At 39.7% G+C, this 22,203-nt stretch overlaps 1 protein-coding gene across 1 annotated transcript in view; it reads left to right on the top strand.

Annotated features, from left to right (window-relative positions):
* tbc1d32 (TBC1 domain family, member 32) overlaps positions 1–22,203 on the top strand; it is a 68,922-nt gene that overhangs the window by 24,231 nt on the left and 22,488 nt on the right. Inside the window, exons 23-30 of the mRNA XM_053489129.1 lie at positions 182–270; positions 14,223–14,345; positions 14,988–15,096; positions 15,287–15,380; positions 17,149–17,274; positions 18,327–18,410; positions 20,444–20,513; positions 21,607–21,722. Coding sequence (XP_053345104.1) covers positions 182–270; positions 14,223–14,345; positions 14,988–15,096; positions 15,287–15,380; positions 17,149–17,274; positions 18,327–18,410; positions 20,444–20,513; positions 21,607–21,722 — 811 coding nt within the window. The remainder of the gene's footprint in view (positions 1–181; positions 271–14,222; positions 14,346–14,987; positions 15,097–15,286; positions 15,381–17,148; positions 17,275–18,326; positions 18,411–20,443; positions 20,514–21,606; positions 21,723–22,203) is intronic.

Below are 22,203 nucleotides of genomic sequence, written 5' to 3'. Positions count from 1 at the left end.
TTTCAGATATATGACTTATGGTAGTACAAATATCAGCATTCTGTACAATCCCGCAGCTTGATGTCTTGCCATAAGAGGGCAGGCTTTGACCAAAGATAAGTTTGACCAAAGTCTTTGACCAAAGACTGAACTCAGCATCATCCTCATCATCCTCATCTGCCTTTTTCTTCTCTTCTTTCAGGACGTGATGGACCGCCTCGTCATTATCAACTCAGATGCCAAAATCCACTCCCTATTCAACTACGAACAGTCACACACATTTGGCCTTAGGTACGATCGATAATTCCCTCCCAGCTTCTTCTCTCTCTTATTCTCATTCTCTTTCTCTCTCTCTCTCTCTCTCTCTCTCTCTCTCTCTGAATGGAATAAGAGAGTACAAAAGGACAGCCTCACCATTTAGTTACGGCAGCACCATTTAGTTAACATTATCTGATTAGCCTTTTTCGCTCCATTTATTCTCCAGCTCTTTAGATCAATGAGCCTGATTTATCTCTCAGTCTTTGCTATGCTATGATTATGTCAGATAACGGGATTTCACATTAAGACGATCAGCGTTAGGAAAGGCTGTAAAACTGACCTGTGTTGATTTAACGAAAAGTTGAGAAAAACCTATTTCCTTGGAGTGTCTGCTGCTGCTAAAGCTCATTCGTCTTTGACTGCAGATCTAATTAGAGCTGGAGCAGAAGTTATTTATATCAATAAAGAGTGTATTAATGTTCTACCATATACCATATACCATGGTCTTCCACATTTATTGCCTCATAAACCATGGCTATGGGTGTCTACAGACTCAAATCATTTAGAGGTACAGCATGTTACACCTACGCATTTATAAAAGTGATGTACCCCTATTAAATTCAGCAACTGGGCACGAGCGGCTCCACAGCGGTGGGCAGAATCCTTGTGGCCCTTTTTTTTTCCATGCACCCTCTTTTTACAGCCTCCTACAGCGAGGCACATGGCACTTCTGCAAAGTGTTAATTTGACAGCAAGGGTGTTATGTTCTGAGATCGGAGTTCCTTTGCTGGGTGAGATGTTTAATGAATGGTGTGGGCGTGTGTGTGTGTGTGTGCGTGATGTGATGTGTTGTGCTATTGTTTGCTTTTGTGCTTTTTAAAACGTTAGTGCTTAACTTGCAATCCGGCCTTCTTTAATTGAGAATCCTTCGAAATCTTGTCCATGTTCATTTCAAACAGGAGTCGTGTGATTTCCAACTACATATTTTTGCACTACTGGTCATGGCACAACATAGCACCCTCATGAGGTGTTATTTCCCCAAAAGGGCTGTTATTACTTTTGCAAGGGGTGATGTACAGTATATCTCTCTAGAAGCAGTGCTTAGTATCATAAAAGTGGTATCCTGAGAATCCCAGATGGAGTGTTCATCCAGCCTACGTGGAATGTTAAACCTTCCCTCAAGAATGATGAGTCTCTCAGAAGTAGAGAGAGGTACTTTTGAGTTAGCCTTTCAAATAAATCCCAAGAGTTGTAGCCACCTGAAAACCCTTTTGCTAGGCAACACAAATAAAAATATTTAATAACCATCCTGGCCGTCTCACAATAAGTGTACTAGTATGGAGGGACTGGTTAACCACGGTTTAGCCTGCACAGTACAGGCCTTAGCCACCTGAGAAGGACCGTGTTTCGCCATGCTAAAAGGTGTTGTTAGCCTCTGCAGAAAGAGTTGTTGGGTACACTTGACACTGTTCAGCCTTCCAGAATTCTCATTAGATGAATTGTTCACCAAGAGGTAATATTTGGCCAACCCAAAAAAGGGTTGACCTGTCGTCGACCCCCCTCTCCCCCTCCAAAGAGAAAACAACCACTTCAGAAGGACTGTTAAAAACCAACCATGACTTATGTTTACCGAAGACTTAATGTCTCAATAAAGGAGTGTAACTAAAGGGAGGTAAGCTACCTTCCTCAGAATGAAGATATTACAGAACGGGATGGGGGGATCTTCCCCAGAAGAATGGTTTAGCTTCCCATGGATGATTGAACGTAACTCAGATGAGGGAGAATGTGAAGGTTTTTGCTTTTGAATTTTCCAGAACAAGGATAACTCCCTTCAGAAGGAGTGTTCAGTCTTCTCTTTGATGGCAGGGTGTGTGTTTACCTGAAGTAGTGTTTACCTCAGAGAAGGAGTGTTTGGCTTCTTGGGGTAAAAGTGATGTTAGCCACCTAGTAAGAAGTTTACAGCCACCCTAGAAGCAGTGCAAAGTATCTCAAATACTGTAGGTTCAACCTCTTTAGGAGGAGGTTGTAGGTTTAGTGCTTTGGGTTTTAGGACTGGTCAGAACCAGAGAATCCATCCATCCATCCATCCATCTATCCATCTATCCATCTAGGAACCTCCGTAGTCCAGCTAGGGACCATAGAGGCCAATGGTGAATAGCATTGTATTTATTCTCATTTTATGACAATTTGTGCAATACTTCCTTATTTCTGACAAGGAGTCAAAAATAGTTTCAATGTTTATATATTCCATTGTATATGTTAATATATTTATATTTTAGTGAAATTATCTTTTGTTTATTCCTACATTTTCTTTATTGCTGCTGGTCTCTGCGAGCTACCAAACAAATGTAATTTTATCACTACAATGTCAAATAGAAAGTTCCTTTATCTCTTTATCTTATCGCAATCCAGAAGGAGTGTTTAGGTTTTAAGCCTAGTTTCTTAGCTTAGCTTCATGAAAGAGGTAGTAGAATTCTGAGAAATAAGTGTTTATCAAGCCAGGAATCTGTCTTAACCTTTCAAAAAAAGTTAGCATGTCTATTTATTGTCTGCATTTGTTAAGTCTTTGAATGCAGAGATACAGGATATCATCGCTTCGCCTTGTCACATATTCACACAGCCAAAACAATGCATGAATGCTCTTCTTTATCTTTTAAAATAATCCAGATAACTGTAATTTGAAACATGAATACAGTCACACATAAGGAAGCTGTAGGCTGGTAAAGGGCTCGCAGGGTTGGATCCCACCCATCACGTCTGACTCAGTGACTGAATGTGTCATTACACTGGAGGTGTCGGGTCTAAATCCGCCTCGCAGATATTCATCATCACTCACAGCGATATACTTTTCCCTCCCACACATCAACATAACATTCCTCTGTAAGGAGTGAATGTAAAAACAGGTTGTTGTTTGCTGAGTTTCTTATATTGAGCGTTACTAAGACTTAGAGGAGGTTTAAGCTATAAAGGACAAGGGCTATAAAAGGGTATATAACCTGTGTGATTATGCAGCTTATATGAAAGACATCAAAACATGCACACCTGCAGAAAGCTTTTAGTTTATCATTTAAAATGCATCAATTTAGCATTTTGAATTGAGAGGAGGTTCATTCACTCATTTTCCTCACACTATCAATTGAATTTATGAGGAATATGTGACAAGAAAGAGAATGTGATATTTAGATTTGAAAAGATAGATAGCTCAAAGCAAATAATGAGGATGAGTTAAATCAATACATGTTAAACAAAGACATCAAAGGACTAGTTTACACCGCTTTCATTCTGATGCCAGTTTACTAAGATGCCAAACAACCCGTGCTCATTTGCATGTACAAAGGGAGTAAATGCAAATACAAAAGTGAACAAGTTCCAGATGATTTCCAATAAATAATTACATTACATGCAAAATAGGGTTGAAAACATTATGCGAATAAGCTAAGTCTGCTGTGTGTTCCTTAAAGCCCGGCTTAGTTTCTCTAACTACTAAAGAAAATTTCTGAATTTCACTACATGCACACACTTTAAACTCACTGGCCACTTTATTTGGTACACTTGTTCAACTGTTCTTTTAAGCAGATATCTAAATAGCCAATCCAATGGCAGCAACTCAGTGCATTTCGACATGTACTGTAGACATGGTCAAGACAATCTACTGTTTAAACCGAGCATCAGAGTGGGGAAGAAAGGTGATTTAAGTGACTTTGAACGTGCTATAGTTGTTGCTGCCAGACAGGATGGTCTGACTGTTGGTGAAACTGCTGGTCTACTGGGATTTTCACACTCAACCATATCTAAGGTTTACAGAGGATGGTCTGGAAAAGAGAAGATATCCAGTGAGCAGTTGTTCTCTGGGTAAAAATGCCTTGTTGATGCCAGAGGAAAATGGCCGTCTGGTTCGAGCTGATAGAAAGGCAGCGGTAATTCAAATAACAATTTGTTAAAACAACTGTGGTATACCAAAGAGTATCTCTGAAGGAGCAACACATCAAACCTTGAAGTCCTGTACATGGGGGACAGCAGCAGAAGACCAAACCAGGTGCCACTCCTGTCAGCTAAGAACTGGAAACTGAGTCTACAATTTGTATAGCCTCACCAAAACATTAGAAGATAAGAAAAATGTTCCCTGGTCTTATGAGCATCACTTTCTAATGCAACATTTGGATGGTGGGGTCAGAGTATGGTGTTGTGCATATTTTTACATGGCACACTTTGGGCTCTTTAGTACCAACTGAACCATATTTAAATGCCGTAGCCTCCTTGAGTATTGTTGCTGACCATGTCCATCACTTTACAGATCACAGATACCCATCATATCCTGCAGGATAATGTGCCATTTCACAAAGCAAAAACATCTTAAACTGGTCTCTTGAACATGTCAATGCATTTACTGTACTCCAATGGCCTCCATGGTTACCAGATCTCAATCCAATAGAGCACCTTTGGGACAAAAGATTTGCATTATGGATGCGCAGCTGGGAAATCTGCGGCAACTGTATGATGCTGTCATGTCAATATGGGTCAAAATCGCTAAGGAAAGTTTTCAGCACCTTATTGAATCTATGCCATAAAGAATTAAGGCAATAAAAGGGATCCAACCCAGTACTAGCAAGGTGTACCTAAAGAGTTATAATAAGTGTATAATCATTATAATGCTAGTTAAAAGCTGCAGAATAAGTGGAAAACCCAATGCAATATAAATGAGTGTATGTCCTGATGAGGCTCATCTATTTAAGTGCTGTTGGTACTATTAATAAAAGATAGGGCATACAAACTTCTCATTCTTAACAGGGCTTCCAAGCTATAGTTAAGTACATAAAAATAAATAAATAAATAAAAAAGCAACCTGAACTTGGCACCTTTATGTACCATTTCTCTAAATTGCATATTCTCCAGGGAAAAAAAAAATTGTAAGAAAGGAAAACTTGTAAGAAAGAACAGCCCGTTATGAACTTCATTAGTAAATCAATTTGCACATTTCGGGAAATGTGGATATGTTTTATGTATGCACACCTTTATTAAATCAGGACCTTAGTGTTATATGTATGAAATTGCTTTATGCAATATATATTCACTTGGAGTCTACTGTGAAACCTTCATGTTATATAAAATATTTAAGAATATATTCATTTATTTAATAATTTCTTTGTATTTATTAGTTTTTCTGTTTGTTCAGGTATGAATTTATTTGTTTGTTTCAAGGTTCTATAGTAGAGTAGTGTTAAAGATATGCATAATGATCCCACACTGATTGGGGGCAGTAGAACTTCCTGTTCCACAGAGATCCATCTTTCTGAAAAACATTGCGTACAGAAAAGTGAGTGTTACAAATGAAAAAGTCATTACCTACGGTAGGAGAGAGGGATATTTCTTTGTTCATTACTCAGGTAGCATCTGTTTTTTGATGATATAATTGTAGGTGCATGTTATTCACAAGTTCTGACGCGTGTCTTTAGTTACACAGTGTCACTGACGACATCAGACGTTTCGTTGATTTCTTTGTCTCTTGTTTATTTTCAACATCAAAAACAACGGTTGTTACAGTTTCTTGCATAAATCCACTGTAGTCACGACGAGTCGCTTGCTGTGTTCTGTAGCTTCGATAGATTACAGTTACAACAACTTATTTTACTGTATTCCTTTTAGCTTACTGTCTCACGTTATCACGGTCAAAGGCTTGTGTGCTCCAAACCTTTCTGTATCCTTCCGTGTCTTAACAACAACTACAACTAACATGCGTGATAGACATGGAACTGCATAACTGTGGGGTGATGTCACAGAACAACACATGAAATGATGTCACAATACAAATTATATGTATGATACTTAATGCTTAATGCTTAACTAATAAACTGAAATAAGATAAACATAACAACAAATCACAAGAATGAAATATGGCCCTTACATTTCCAGCCCCTAATTGACAGGCAGGAAGACTGACAATTACACACATTTTTTGTTTTGTTGTTTTTTTTCTTTTTTTTACAATTGGGCCACAACATTTACTATTGGATTAAAATTTGAATTAACTTTCTTAACACTTTAGAATTAACTTTCTTAACACTTTAAACATTTTTTTTTTTTTTAACGGTTTAACTTAAGGTATTCATATTGCTGCGTACCAAATGAAAGGAACATGACTACTTTATAAGGTAATTAACAGTCCATTTCACAAATCAGGCACAGCTTATCGATGGGTCTTTCCAGGGTACTGGTTTTAGTTTTGACCAGTACACGCCTCACAAGTCCTTTTTTATCAGGGAACACTTTCGTGATCCGTCCGACGACCCATGAATTTCTTGGAGAAGACTCATCAATTATTAGAACTACGTCTCCAATCGAGAGGTTTTTTCTCACCTGAGACCATTTTTGGCGCTCCTGAAGCAAGGGCAAGTATTCACGCACCCATCGCTTCCAGAATAGGTCGGCAAGATACTGAATTTGCTTCCACTTGCGACGTGCGTAAGTGTCCTCTTTTTTGAAAAGACCAGGAGGCAAGTTTGGCTGTTTTTTCATCAGCAGCAGGTGGTTAGGTGTCAGGGGCTCCAGGTCTGTGGGATCGTCTGTAGCGGTGGTAAGGGGACGGTCATTTATTATAGCTTCCACCTCACACAGGAATGTGTGCAAGCTCTCATCGTTTAGTGTTTGTTCTTTTAGTACAGACCTCAAGATTTTTTTAACTGACCTTATCTGCCTTTCCCATATTCCACCGAAGTGAGACCCAGCAGGAGGATTAAATATCCATTGTATCCCCTTTTGCATGAGGACGCCTTCAATTTTTGACTGATTCCACTGTTGGATAGCTTTACGCAATTCAGTCTCAGCGCCTATGAAGTTTGTTCCATTATCACTTCTCATAACTGACACCTGGCCTCTTCTGCACATGAAGCGTCGAATAGCGTTTAAGCAGGAGTCTGTATCTAATGACTGCGCGACTTCAATATGCACGGCTCTTGTTGTCAGACAAGTAAACAATACGCCATATCTTTTAACATTACTTCTACCCCGTTTGACCTCGAAGGGTCCAAAATAGTCTACCCCTACGTTAGTGAACGGTGGGTGATCTGGTGTTATTCTATCGGGTGGCAGTTCTGACATTTTTTGTTCACTATTCTTCGCTCTGATCTTTCTGCATGTCACACAACTGGACAGAAACTTTCTCACAAGGGAATTTGCTGTCGGAATCCAGTATTTCTGCCGCAATTTTGAAAGCATATAATTCCTTCCACAATGTCCGACCTGTTCGTGAGTGTTTCTTAAGATTAAAGTTGTAATGTGTGAGTCTTTGGGTATAATGACAGGGTGTTTTGCATGCTCAGGCATTGCAGACCTACCAAGACGTCCTCCTACTCTTAGCACTCCATCCTGCATTACTGGATCTAGTTTGGAGAGACAACTGTTTCTTTTTACGGAAGCATTACCCTTTTGTAACATGGAAATTTCGTCTTTGAATTTTTGGTTTTGAACGAACTTAATGACTTCGTTTTCTGCCCTTGTTAAGTCCTTAATTGATAGAGACTTATGGTTTTCTGTTATTGAGTTGTTTGCCTGTCCCTTAATCCTTTTCGTTCTCTGTTTAAGCATGTCTTTAACGCAAAGAATCCAGGCAACGGATCTTTTTAACTTATACCAGTCGGAGTGATATTTAATCAGTTTACTCACGGCATCTGTGCTCTCTGTAGTTTTTACGAGATTCGCTGAGGCTGAGTGTTTAATCTCAATGTCATCCTCTTTCGTCGACAGATCGTGAATGTTTTCAGGCCATTTGCTCTCTGGTGTTTTAAGAAAGGGCGGACCATGGATCCAATTGTTGTTTTTCATGAATTTTTTACAGGAAACTCCTCTGGAAGCAGTGTCGGCTGGGTTTTTTAAAGTGTTGACGTACCTCCACTGCTGTGGCTTGGTTGACTCTCGTATGATGGAGATTCTGTTAGCGACAAAGGTTTTGAAGCGAAGTTTTTCATTAACAATGTATCTCAAAACAGTTGTGCTGTCGGTCCAAAACACAGAGTCCAGCAGTTCTATTTCCAGTTGACCTTTCAGCATTTTGTCGTTGTTTACGGCGACCACTGCCGCTGTCAATTCCATTCGGGGGATAGTAGTTTGTTTCAAGGGCGCTACGCGAGAATTCCCCATCATGAATGCACAGTGTGTAAGTCCATCAGCATTTACTAACCTAATATATGAGACAACTCCATATCCCATTTCACTTGCATCTGAGAAGTGGTGAAGTTGTGCTGTATTTGTGACTCCAAAGTCAACTGGTTTTACGCATCTTGCTACACTAAACTCAGACAATTGATGCAACTCTTGTAGCCAGGCCCTCCATCTTTTTATAAATTGTTCGGGAATGTCATCGTCCCAAGCGAGTCTCTCTTTACATAACTGCTGCATTAAGATCTTAGCTGGCAGTATGACTGGTGCAAGGAAGCCTAAGGGGTCATAAATTGAACTAGTGACTGACAAGATTCCTCTTCTAGTCACAGGCCGCTCTTTTAAACTAATCTTGAACTTGAGCGTGTCTGAATTAATACACCACAGCACCCCTAGAGCCCTCTCAACAGGGAGTACGTCTTTACTCAGATCTAAGTCCCTCATGTCTTTAATTCTCTCACCCTCAGGGATGGAAGCTAGCAATGTACGACTATTACTTGCCCACTTGGTGAGGTGAAACCCTCCACTTGCGCACAGTTTGGTGAGATTACTATATAGCGCAACTGCTTGACTATGACTAGAGACAGACTTCAAGCAGTCGTCTACGTAAAAGTTTTTAAGTACTGTGTTGACTGCCTTGCTGCGGTTTTCTTCTGCTGTTTTCCTAAGGGCGAAGTTAGCTACACTTGGAGATGATTTTGCACCAAACAAATGAACAACCATTTTATACTCAACCAAGTCCTGACTCACGTCTCCTTTCGGCCACCACAGGAAACGCAACAAGTCTGTGTCCTTTTCCGGAACTCTGACCTGATAGTACATGGCTTCCACATCTGCCATCATAGCAACTTCTTCTTGTCTAAAGCGTGCGAGCACCCCAATGAGTGAGTTTGTCAGGTCGGGTCCCTGCAGAAGCTCGCTATTTAATGATATTCCCTGATAGCTAGCAGCACAGTCAAAGACTACCCTTAGCTTTTTCTTTTGAGGATGGTACACACCATGGTGAGGTATGTACCACACCTGCCCGTCTTGTCGACTTAGGTGGGGTGTGGGGACCTTGACTGCATGACCCTTCTCAAACATGTCATTCATGAAGTTTAAATACTCTTTGTGAAAGGAGCGGTTATGCTTAAACTTCCGTTTGAGGTTCAGTGCGCGCTGCATGGCTGCGCTTCGGTTATTGGGCATTTGAATGGCTGCTTTCTTAAATGGGAGACCGATGTAGAAGTGATTATCGGTAAATTGCAGGGAGTTAGTTACAGAGTCTAAAAACTGATAGTCCTCTTGTGACAACTCAGCTTTGTCATCACAGTTCCGTTCAGGAAAATCATGGTTGTACTGTTGTATCAGCATTTGTTCCACACTTTCGATGGAGACTCTGTTGACTGCAACGCTCACTTGCTCATTGTTACATGTGCCTTCCTCGACCGACTCTCGAAGAGGTCCATTTATGGTCCATCCAAGAGCAGTCTTTACTGCATATGGCCCATTGTGCCTGCTGTTAATTACTCGCCATGGTTCTAGGAGCCTGTGCTCTTTGTTACCTATGAGAATTTCAACTCCAGCGTTAATGTAAGGCAGTTTTACTTCGCTGAGGTATGGCCACTTATCAATGTCGTGCTGTTGTGGAATATTTTCCACTGAGACTGGGATACTCTTTTGTGTGAACACTTTGGGGAGTTCAACTAAGGTGTTTTCTTCCAGACTGCTAACCTCTAGATCAGTAAGCACATAGCCTTTTACTTGTTTCTTCGCGTTCAGGGTGCTTAACATGATGTCAATTTTTTTACCTTGTACGTTTAATCGCCTTGCTAGTGACTCTGTACAGAATGTAGCAGAGCTACCTGGGTCCATAAAGGCGTATACTTTTACTGTCTTGTTGCCCTTTTTGGACTTTATTTTAACAGGTACTATGGAGAGAATACAGTCATCTCCAGCCCCGACACACGCACTCGTTTCGTGACTCGCTGCAACAGGCAATGTTTGAACTGGTTCGGTTTCGTCAGCCTTTGCGATCGCTTGAGCTGTGTCTTTTGCTGCAATGTGTAGCATGCGAGGATGTTTCTTTGAGCACAGCTGACAGGTAATTTTCTTCGTGCAGTCTTTGCTTAAATGTCCTTTTACTAAACAGCCAAAGCAGAATCCATTCTTTTTTAGAAAGTCCAATTTGACCTTATATGTCTCATTGTTAAACTTGTGGCATTCGTCTAGGGTATGATCTTGCTCACAGGATGCACAAGGTTTAGTGAAGGCACTAATAACTAATGCACCACTACTCTTTACTGTGATTGAGTCTCTATGAACTTTACCAACCTGTTTTACGCCGGTCGCAAAGCTGCTGCCCCTCTTTTCTTCAGTTTTTTGCTTGAATCCTGGAGAGGATTTGCTGCTGTGTTTTTTACCACTAGTCGTTGTACCACTAGTCGAAACGTTCAGGTCTCCAAAGAGTGGGTTGGACATTACCTTTGCTTCTCGTTCTACGAATTTCATCAGCTGCACGAACTTAGCTCTTTCCTGATTGCGCTCCTCGTACTTGTATACGTGGCTTCTCCATTTTTCACGCAATTTGTAGGGCAGTTTTGAGGCAACACCTCTCAAGTTGGTAGCATTGTCTAGCTCATCCATGTAATCGATGCTTGACATGGTATTGTAACATTCTACTAGGAACAGGGAGAAGGTTTTTAGCGACTTTCCGTCCTCTGACTTTATTTCCGGCCAGTTGAGTGCCTTTTGCATCAGCGTTGTAGCGATTATTTGTCTATTTCCGAAATTGTCATGTAACAGTTTCATAGCCTCTGCGTAGCCACGATGTTCTGGCATGAGCAGGCAGCTTCTCACTAGGTTCTTAGGCTGTCCTTCAGTATACTGCTCGAGAAAGAACAGCCTATCATGATTGCTATCAGTGTTGGTTTCGATGGCGTGTTTAAAGGCTCTTACGAAGGACGTGAACTCAAGAGGGTCACCATAGAATGGAGGAACGTTGCGCGAGGGTAAGGAATGTTGCCTCTGACTCTTTGCAAACATTTCTGTAAGATCTGCCTGAAGTGGCATCCTACCCTGAGGCTCCACTATGTCAGTGTTGTAAAGTGAGTGTTCGTTACCTTGGGTGGGCCGTTCCATTAGGGTGCTTGACATTATGGGTTTGGCACTCACTGGCATGCTTAAGTGGGTTGCTCGGAGGCGTGATGGCAGCTCGAGGTATTCCGTTGCCGAACTGTGGTTGCAGTGGTCGTTTTGCTCTGGTTCCGAGGGGCGTGCACCACTCGTTTCGACGACCACGCTCCGTCTGGCAGGATGTTGTTTTTTGCGGTTCTGGTAAGAATTTAGTTCAGCATCGGCCATTGCAAGCGCCGTTTCCATTTCCAGCCTTTCCTTTTGTGCCTTTAATTGTGCTTGTTTAGCCTTTAGTTGTGCTTTCAATTGCTCTTCCTCAATCTTTAATCTTGCTTTCAATTGCTCTTCCTCAGCCTTTAATTGTGCTTCCTCCAGCTCCAGCGCCTGCCGATGGCTTAAAGTTGCTGCTTTAGCCAGCAAAGCTGCTCTATTGGCTTCTGCCTTTTTTAGTCGAGCTTCGGATGCTGCTGACGTTAAGGACCTCTTGGATGCCGATGACGTTACGCTTCCTTGCCTTTGGGGGGCGGGCGTCTTACGCTCCGCCATTGACACACTGTCGTTTGGCGAAACTCCATCGTCAACTGTTTGAGACGGCTTAAAGCGATTACTAGTGTCGGCGATCCACGACTCCACTCTTACCATGAATTCTGAGCAGCGCGTTAATCTAGGGTGAAACCAGTGCTGCTGATCAGTTTCACGCTCTTCAACCTTTGCGCACGATCGCACTTTTACATTACTTTCAATAAAGTCGTTTAGCAGCGCTTTGTATTGGCGGCTCTTGGCTTTAACGTCATGCAAATTACAAGCATTGTCCATAAGCGCCTCTAGTTCATTGTATAATACAGTCAACTGACTCCACTTGCCTTCTCTGGCGCTCTTCAGTTCGTCGAGCACCATCACCTGCTCAAATTCGGCGATAGCGGCGTCGTCCTCGCCGTGTGACATGGTGAAGTTTAAGGCAGGCAAGTCCTCTTCTCGCTTTCGGTTTCGGTTGATGCGCGTTTTTGAAGTCGCACGCGCGCTCTTCACAATCTTAAGTCACTTATCTTCATTTCTGCGGCGGAGTAAGCTTTTGACTTTAATGTAGGTGCATGTTATTCACAAGTTCTGACGCGTGTCTTTAGTTACACAGTGTCACTGACGACATCAGACGTTTCGTTGATTTCTTTGTCTCTTGTTTATTTTCAACATCAAAAACAACGGTTGTTACAGTTTCTTGCATAAATCCACTGTAGTCACGACGAGTCGCTTGCTGTGTTCTGTAGCTTCGATAGATTACAGTTACAACAACTTATTTTACTGTATTCCTTTTAGCTTACTGTCTCACGTTATCACGGTCAAAGGCTTGTGTGCTCCAAACCTTTCTGTATCCTTCCGTGTCTTAACAACAACTACAACTAACATGCGTGATAGACATGGAACTGCATAACTGTGGGGTGATGTCACAGAACAACACATGAAATGATGTCACAATACAAATTATATGTATGATACTTAATGCTTAATGCTTAACTAATAAACTGAAATAAGATAAACATAACAACAAATCACAAGAATGAAATATGGCCCTTACAATAATTATATGAATGACAAAAAAACTGATTTATTAAGAGCAAAAATAAATATCTTTACTTAAAGGTTAGGGCACCTGCCCTTATGCCTATGGCCATGTCACAGCCTTGCTGATATTCAGCACAACAGCATGACTTCATTTTGGTCTGTCAAGGCATATCCTTCCACTACTATCAAAACTAAAGAAACAAGACTAGTGCGATTAACAGGGGTGAAAGTAGTTTTAAATTCATACTTACCGGTAGCCAAAAGGTAAGGATAGTAAACCATAGAGGTGGTGCACAGTCCTGAGAAACTGACGAGATTTAATTTATTTTACGCAAATTCTGCTTTATAATATCAAATCAGTTAACTTCTCTGTTCCAGGGTTAAATCACAAATAACGTTAAATGGAAAGCTTGTGAGTTATGTAGGGTAAAAGTTAGCATCTTTTGTTCCACCCAGCAAGGAGTGCTTTAGATCCTGCGTTTGAGAGGGATTTGGGATTCAGCCGTAGGTTAGAAAATAGTTAGCTTTGCGGCCATGAATTTTAAGAACATGGACATGATGTTATCAGATGTGTTTTTTGCTGAAAGTGCTTCCAGTACTGCGAAATAATACATTTAGTTAAACACCCCAGTGCTGTTCCTGTCAATTATCATCACTCATGAAATGCCTCCTGGCCAATCAGATTGCTTGGTCAGAACTAACTGTATATGTATTTATGCTATATTCATGCTTTAATTTGCAGGATTTTGCTTTGATTTACCTTTACTTTTTAGGGATGTGGAGAATCCTCTCCAATCAGGCTTTAGCACCATCGTTAGAATCCATTAAAGGGAGAAATCAGAGTCTCATCACAGTTACACCATCTTAGTCCTGCACCCTCCACTGATCTACACACACGCACACGCACACACACACACACACACACACACTCTTCGATACTCTCCACTTATAAAAAAAACATCCTCAAAACAAAAGCCCAGGCTTTTATCATTTCACTGATCTACCACTTATGTGTATCAGTTTGATGAACAAAGCGCAGTTGTACAGTAAGTACTACTTTGGCTTTGATTTATATTTCTAAAACCGCACAATTTTACCCTAAAGATGAACGCAAGCATTTCTATTGAATTGATCAACCTCTCCCTTATTTCCTCCTTTAGACTTCTGAGTGCAGTGTGCTGTAACCTGGACTCCCTCCTGCTCCTGGAGTCTCAGTATAAACTTTCAGACGTCCTTATTCAAAGTCAGAAGGACAACGTTATTGAATCTTCACCTGGCCAGGAGTACGTGCTGCATCCTTACACACCAAAGCAGACCTTATCCAATGTTTTTTTTACAGATGTAGTCAATAGGCAAAGATGCATTTAAACACTAAATGACTAAAAGTTCATTGTGGCCAACAAAAAAAGGAAGCTTGCATATTTTATCGAATAATCATAGAATGGAAGCCAGTGCTAACTGGAAACTCGGTAGTGTAAGTTCATTAGAAATGGGCTTGTTTACACTTTATGACTAACTGCGTTCTATAGAAATGGACCAAAGGTCATGAGATAGGTAAGGAAAAGTTAGCTGGAACTAATTATTTTGTCAGCACGTAGCACACCAGCCTCTGACTAATCTGTCAGTTAAGACTTTCTTGACCTTACGGTATAGCCACATTAGATTGGTAACCCGAGTGCAAAACTACAGAAGCAAGCTTCAAGCTGGTGTAAGGAAAGATTTCTGACGAGAAGGTTCCTTTAATTTAATTGAATTGTCCAAATATATGGGATTTGTTACTAATGTCAGTGACTTGTGCCTAATTCAAGGTTTTATTTCCTTTATTTATTTCCTGTCAATGAAAAGTAAAGGTGTCCGTTAATACCAACCAGATGTTACACCATTTTTAAGATAATGCATAATGTTTCCCCTGTACTTTTCTGCAGTGAGTTTATCGTTGATGGCCTGTCTGTTGAGAGAAACCACCTCTTGGTTCGGATGAATGTGATCGGCGGCCCGACTGAAAGGAGTCTTCCTCCGAGAGCGCTAGAGAAGGTTAGAGTGCTCATTTCTTCTAATATAAGCTAAATTGGATGTTAAACCATATCCCAATTGATATTTTTTTTCTCCCTGCTATATTTCCTATAAAGCGTTTTCTATTTATTCACTCGGTTCTAATTTGGATTAATTCTAATCCATGGCGGTGGTTTTACTTGTATTTAACTGTTGTGCATTTCGCTTTCAGGGAAACGATCCATACCCATGGCTGCTCTTCTCATCTTACCCTGTGCCCTCGTGTTATACCCTCGAAATGCCAAAGGCCTCCTGGACAAAGCAAGGTATGAGGGTGCTGGCCAAACTGTCTATAGGATCTATAGCCTCCTTAGACCTGGACTGCATTTTCCCCTTACTTTGGTTCAAAAGCTATAAAGCTATCCTCACATCAACAATAAGAAATTAGTTAAATATGAGCTCAGTGAGCATGGCATGGTTGTTGGTGCTACAGTAAATTGACTGGTTTGAATATTTAACATGACCTCCAATCTATTGGGATTTTCACAGACCATAGTCTAAGCATAGGGTTCCAATTCCACCATCATGAACAGCATTCTGAGACTAATACCTTTTCACACAGATTCCCACTCACTGGAAAATATAAATTTAAAGGTTTCTTTACCAAGGTTTGTTAGTAGGAAATGGGCTCTAGTCAGCTCCTTCAGGTTTAAGAAATCCGGCTGCAAAGTTCTTGATTCCAATTCTTACCTCAAAGGAATAATACATGTGAAATGCCTTCTGAGACTGTAAAAGTACAAAAAAAATATGAAACAGACATAGAAAAGTTATGTTTTGGTTTCAAAGTGTGCATGACTTGAGGTATTGCATAAAACTAGTAGTATTGCCAAAGATTAATGTATATAATTTATGCAAGAACTTAATCGCCATATTTCAAACTGCCATCCTGAGTGAACTTCTACTATGATTAAAAAGCGTTTAGTGCCACTTTACGTATATTCTTTGCAGAATCAGATGCAATTTGCTTAAAAGCTTTTATGTATTTTTATTTTTTTATTTTTTTATAAACTTCGTGTCAGAATTGTTTCTCCCTCCACAAAGTATAATAAGCCCTAGTCATTTGGAAATGCTCATAAAAAATTTGTATATTAATAAAACTTGCATTGTTTTAACCACATTTATTTTAAGGGGATTTGTCATATTATGTAAATTGCTTTATCTAAATAAATATTTTGATCAGCATGTAAATATTCAACCATTAAAATGATCAGACGTTGATTATGGTCCTTTGAGGTGAAATAGAAGCCGAATACATCTTTCCGAGCAGGCATATTTTAGCAGACCAGCTGGGGTCAGATCGAAAGGACAAGAGCCTCATCGGTGTATTTATTGTGATTACAATTCACCTCACAACCATCTGAGAACTTAATCCTCCCTCCTGGGAGTCAAATGGGGCTTTAAAATAATCACCAAGTTCAGACTTATAATTGCTAAGTTGTCACTTTTAATTCTCTGGTAAGCTTTGTTTAATTGGTATTAAATCCTGATAAAGGAATAAAACCAGCCATGCATTTGATATGGCTCTGTGGAGTCACATTCATATATTAATGTCAATTTTTCTCCCCCTTTGAAAAGGGAAACATTACACTAATTTAAAATGATTGAATGAAGGTAGATGGATCAGGTAGATGGAAGATAGACGGTATATCATCTTCTCTGAGTTAGATATCCAAAGGATTGTATTTATTTATACAGAGATTGTAGTAACATATATTTACTGAAATATTGCTTCATGTTGAGCTTTAACTCTTATATACTGTCAGGTCACCACATTTCAAAGTAAAAGCTGTCACCACATCAAATGACCTAAGATCTATGAAGCAAACCAGCTCCTGAGAATAATGACACCGATTCATTCGGTTTGTCTGGCAAAACATTTGTAAGGCAAAGAGCAAGGCATTTCTAGTCTTATCAAAGGTCACACTCAGTTGATTAAGTGTAGACTCGTACACTTCCTAAGCCAAGATGAGTTTTGAAATTCATGAATATTTGGGGAAAAAAAGCATGTTTCATGTTGTTTGTGTTTCTTTACAGACTCTGAGGTCAGCGCTTTCCTGACTTCCTCTAAAAATGGAGAGAGAGATGAAAACTGGATGGACAGCTGCAGGAGACACTTGTGCAAGGCCCTTATCACTAAATCCAGCGTCCTTACAGGAAGCGGTAGGCAGTGACATCTACGCTCTGAGGATACATACTTAAGCAGCATGGGGTTACCAGCTCAGACAGAAATCACAACCTGAATAAGTAATCCAGGTCAAACTAGGATTTTCTATTGTGCAGAATAACGGAACACAGTTATGTGATTTAAAAAGGAAGGAAAACAAGTTTTAGTAGACCTTGGATATCATCAAAGTAGAAAGATTTCTCAGTGCGCCTGCCTGCTTTTAGTTAGAAACTCTGGCCTTATTTTACGCATTGCACCACTTTCACATTACAGAAGCTCAGGTGGGAGTTATTGCCACATCCCCATAGTATGGGCCTGAATGGTAGTAGTAGCCTTAATGTGGGAGCCCCCTAGTGATGGGGAGGAATTGGCCACGACTAAATTAGGGAGAAAATCGGAAAAAAAAAAAAAGAAGAAAAAAAAACTTTCTACCTTTATGGTATCCAAGTACTAGTGAAACACTGTGATAAGGTAAATAAGTGTAGAAGGGGTTATATAGGGAAAATAGAGGCAGTTTTTACTCTCATAACCGTGTTCTGTTATTCTGCACAATCGAAAGTCTCAGTATGACTTGAACAAACCTTGAAATAGGCTGAGATCTGTGTCCTTGAAATGTATAACGTACAATACTTGATTTGGCGTCACTGTGATCAAAAACAGTAAACTTTCTGAAATGTCCTATTTTCAACCATGTTCTGCCTCATTTGTTCTCGTCTCTCTTTCAAGCCAGCCAGCTTGTTTCTTGAAAGACAAAGGAATTGTATTTGTCTCCTAAGCTGGATTTAGACTGCGCAAACACAGCACGAATTCACACGGTGTTCTGCAGGGCTATGACCTCAGTCCTGTCTTCTCTATAAATGATACGATTCCCAATGATGATTTTACATGAGTTAGTGTTTATATAAAACTCTTACAAGGAATCTTCACCAAATTAAAGAGAATTATAATAACATTAAATATAAAAAAACTATATATATATATATATATATATATATATATATATATATATATATATGATTGCTGTGCATGGTGTGCCGTTTTTCCGTAGTGTTAGCTGATCTTTTGGACAGGGCAGTGCTGCACCTCTCATCATCTCCACCTCACTGCTTCTTCCCACCTGCAGAATACAAAGGTCAGTATTACTGTACATCTCCAGTCAGTTACAAGCTCGTTTTTCTTTAGTGCTTAGCCCTATTTTTTCTTAAGAGTGTGGTATCTATTTACAGTATCTCACTATCTATCTATCTATCTATCTATCTATCTATCTATCTATCTATCTATCTATCTAGCTTTTATTATAAGTATGTAGTTTTTGTTTGTCTCTTTGTGATTTTTTAAAAACATACTAGTCAGTTTAATAGCTTAAGTTAAAGTTGATCTTAGGAAAGACCTCTGTGACTTTAATCCTGGCATGAATATTGGGTTAGTTTCAGTATTTTAGAAACTGCTAATGTCTGAGATTCTCAGACACAACACACTTTAGCAAGTTGTTTCTGAGAGTCGAAACGTCTTGTCGATGAGTCAAGTCACAGCACAGTTGAAAAAAGGGGAAAAGGGCAAGGTGATTATTTTTTCTAAAGTTCAGCTGTCTAGGTTCAGTAAGTCTGTGACCAAGACGGCCTCAGATTCCTGTTCAGGGCTGACACACCTGGAACCTGATGTGGTCTTTCCCTGTTATAGCCCCTCCACTTCAAATTTAGATGTTTTGCTTATGCTGAGAAGCAGAATGCCCACATTCTCCAGCACATTCACGCAGCCAGAGACTGAGGCCTGTCTATTGGGACAGTGGAGGCTCAGTGTGTTAAGGCTCTCAGTTACTGATCGGAAGGTCATCGGTTCAAGCCCCAGCTTAGACAGATTGAAAAAAGATTTAAAGATTCAAAGAACTTGCACTCTGACCCCAGTTACCCTGGGATATGCAAAGACAGAATTTCACTGTGCAGTATATGTGACAAATAAAGGCTTAGCTTAAAACTCAACTTAAAGAGAGATAACAGTACATGAAAAATGTATTTGAATAATGTACAAGAACAACACATTTTTCAAAAAGTATAAAAGATTGGACATTTTCGTAGAGCTTTTAGACAGTGGAAAATTGTATTAAGAGTTCCTTTTTCCGAAAAAGTTCTGTTTGGCAACACTTTCTAAAAAGGGTCATGGTTACAGTAACCTATGAATAAAATCCCATGATGCAAAGGCATTGCAATAAATATTTTAAAACTTGTTGCTAGAGACCAATCTTAATTTCTTTTCTGAGGTTTAACATGGATAATTATAGTAGGTATGACTAAATACAATGCACCAAGCAAGCAGACTGGAGCTGAATTTGAATGTGTTATAATCACAGCTTATTCTGTTAGGAATTATCAAAAGGCGCTGTAAGCTGCAATGCATTTTTATGCATAAATATACCATTGTTGTCATGCCTTATAACGTAATCATAATGTATTCATTGGACGTTATATACTGCTCCAAAGAAAGTAAGGGAACACTTTGTCCTATATATGTTCGAGTCAAACTGAGACTAAGTGCTCTCTTAATTTTTTTGCCGCAATATATATCCCACATTTATAGAACATGTAAACAAATATTGGTTCGACATGAAGAAGTAGAAATAATTGTTTAGTTTTAATTACCATTTATGCAGCAGATTGCCTACAATATTATAATACTTGTCTTTGTTATGCATTCCTTTTAACCCAGCTAGTTATTGGTAAATTCTTTGTTTCTTATTAGTAATACACATTAACCAGTCGCATGTCTGAAAATTCACTTAGCCCTGCTTTAAGAAATACTCTCCTGTCATCTGTACCACAGGCTGTTTAAGACTGACTGCGTTGAGATAAACGTATTTATCTGCATCATGTCATCATTACACTCCTGCCGTAGTTCTAATATTAATGAGGACAGAGGAGTGGCTTCATAATCACATCTCAGGGCTCATTTCCTTCTCACCAAGGGCATTTAACCAATTAAGACCATGCTTAGCAGTGATGAATTGCCGTCGCCGGGCTGACTGTAGAATTCGGCGCTGCGCAAAAAGTGCCGAGGATCGTCCTGTCAGCCGAGCATTGTTACCGTCTCAGCTATTGAGAGTGGCATGCATGGCTGGCGTAGATAGCACCATAAATGTGCAGTAATTTGTCTTTACTGTGTCTTTTATAGTTTTGGATCACGACATAAAGGCGCGCAGTCTGACGCCCGTGGAACAGCTGGGCATCAGCCTGACTCTCAGGTTGGTATTTCAGCCCCAGGAGGAAAATCTGCTGTTTTCTTCCTGAGCAAGGAGATAATCACAAATTCCTTACAGCAGGCTTGTGCTGTAATACGTTGCCTTTCACCACGTAATTAAACTTACGGTGAACTTATTTGGTCATTTTCTTTTTTTTTTTTTTTAATAAAAATTGCTGGCCCCCTATCTGGAGAGTGCACAGTTAAGGTCATGACCGTTAATTACTCTACAGTATATTTATACCATAGTGGTGTTCAATTCTCAGTTCTGATTGGTCACAAGATGTTTATTTATATAAAAGACTACAATTCTATTTTTAATTCCCGCAATATTAATAAGAAATTAATGCTAGTTTATTATTTAATGCTTGTTATATAGTAATAAAAATTAATTAAACTAATAATTTATTTATTAATTCTGGTGGCACATTTGCTTAGTGTCACCGTGCACCTCCAGGGTTCGGGTTCGATTCCCGCTTCTGTGTGCATGGAGTTTGCATGTTCTCCTCGTGCTTGGTGGGTTTTCTTTAGATACTCCGGTTTCCTCCCACAAGTCCAAAGACATGCAGATAAGGCTAACTGGAGTTCCCAATTCCCCATAGTGTGTTAATGAGCATGTGTGAGTAACCTGCTATGGATTGGCACCCTGTTCGGGTTGTACCCTGCCTTGTGCCCCAAGTCTCCAGGGATAGGCTCCAGGCGCCCCCGTGACCCTCTACACAGCACAAAGCAGTATAGACCATGACAACAATTTATTTCTTCTGAAATAATCTTCATTTTGTCAGTAACATAAAAATATGCTGTTTATGGCTGCTTTAAAAAAAAAAACATGATCAGAGGTATTTCGCAACATTAACTGTGTTACTGTTCTGAATAAAAAATTTTAATCACGTGCAATCGCTGTAGAATACGAGGATTAAAACATCAGCTTCATGGTGCTGATTATTGTTCTGTACTGGCAGTCACAGTAGTGATTTACTACAGCTGAATATACAGTATAAGATGTACTATTTCATTTAGAACATATGTTGCAGTATTGTTTTTTAAAGCCTGGTGTTATTTTATAGCTTCTAACTTCAAGGTGTATGTCTCTTTAGGTATGGCTCACTGCTGAAGTTAGTGAGAGAGGATTCAGAGCAGGATCTCTGTCTTCTTATCAAACACTGTCAGGAGTTTCTGTCTCATCAGCGCATCACAATCCAGTCTGATCTCTGTATCCTTTCTTCTCATGCTTCAGTCTGGGTTTCTCTTACTGTATATCTATCTAACGTATGACCATCCGAAAAGACCATGTGTGCTGTTTTTTTTTTTCTTTTTATAAAAAAAGGTATGCTACTTTAGGAAGTTAAAGAGAAGTTGCTGGATACAGTATGATATCACAATGATTTACAATAAATATTTCCTTATATTGTAATATGATTTCCCAGACAGAGTTACATGTGTATGACTAAAAGTGTGATACATTGGTCTAAAGGGGATTTTTGTTTAAAGCTGCCTGGATACAGTAAGAAAATGTCAGATTTAAGAAACAGGGAATTCTGGGCACAAGGCTGGATACACCGTAAAAGGGCTGCCAAAGAATAAATTATTTTATACTAAAGAGTAATAGTTGCATAGCAATTTAATTGCGCAAAATAAAGTATTTCTATTATCTTGTCATGATTTAAAAAGCAAAAAAGTGTCACTAAACATTG

The sequence above is a fragment of the Clarias gariepinus genome, chromosome 27 (genome assembly GCF_024256425.1).
Source record: "Clarias gariepinus isolate MV-2021 ecotype Netherlands chromosome 27, CGAR_prim_01v2, whole genome shotgun sequence".
Taxonomy (NCBI): Eukaryota; Metazoa; Chordata; class Actinopteri; order Siluriformes; family Clariidae; genus Clarias; species Clarias gariepinus.
This window is presented reverse-complemented; position numbering and strand designations above follow the sequence as displayed.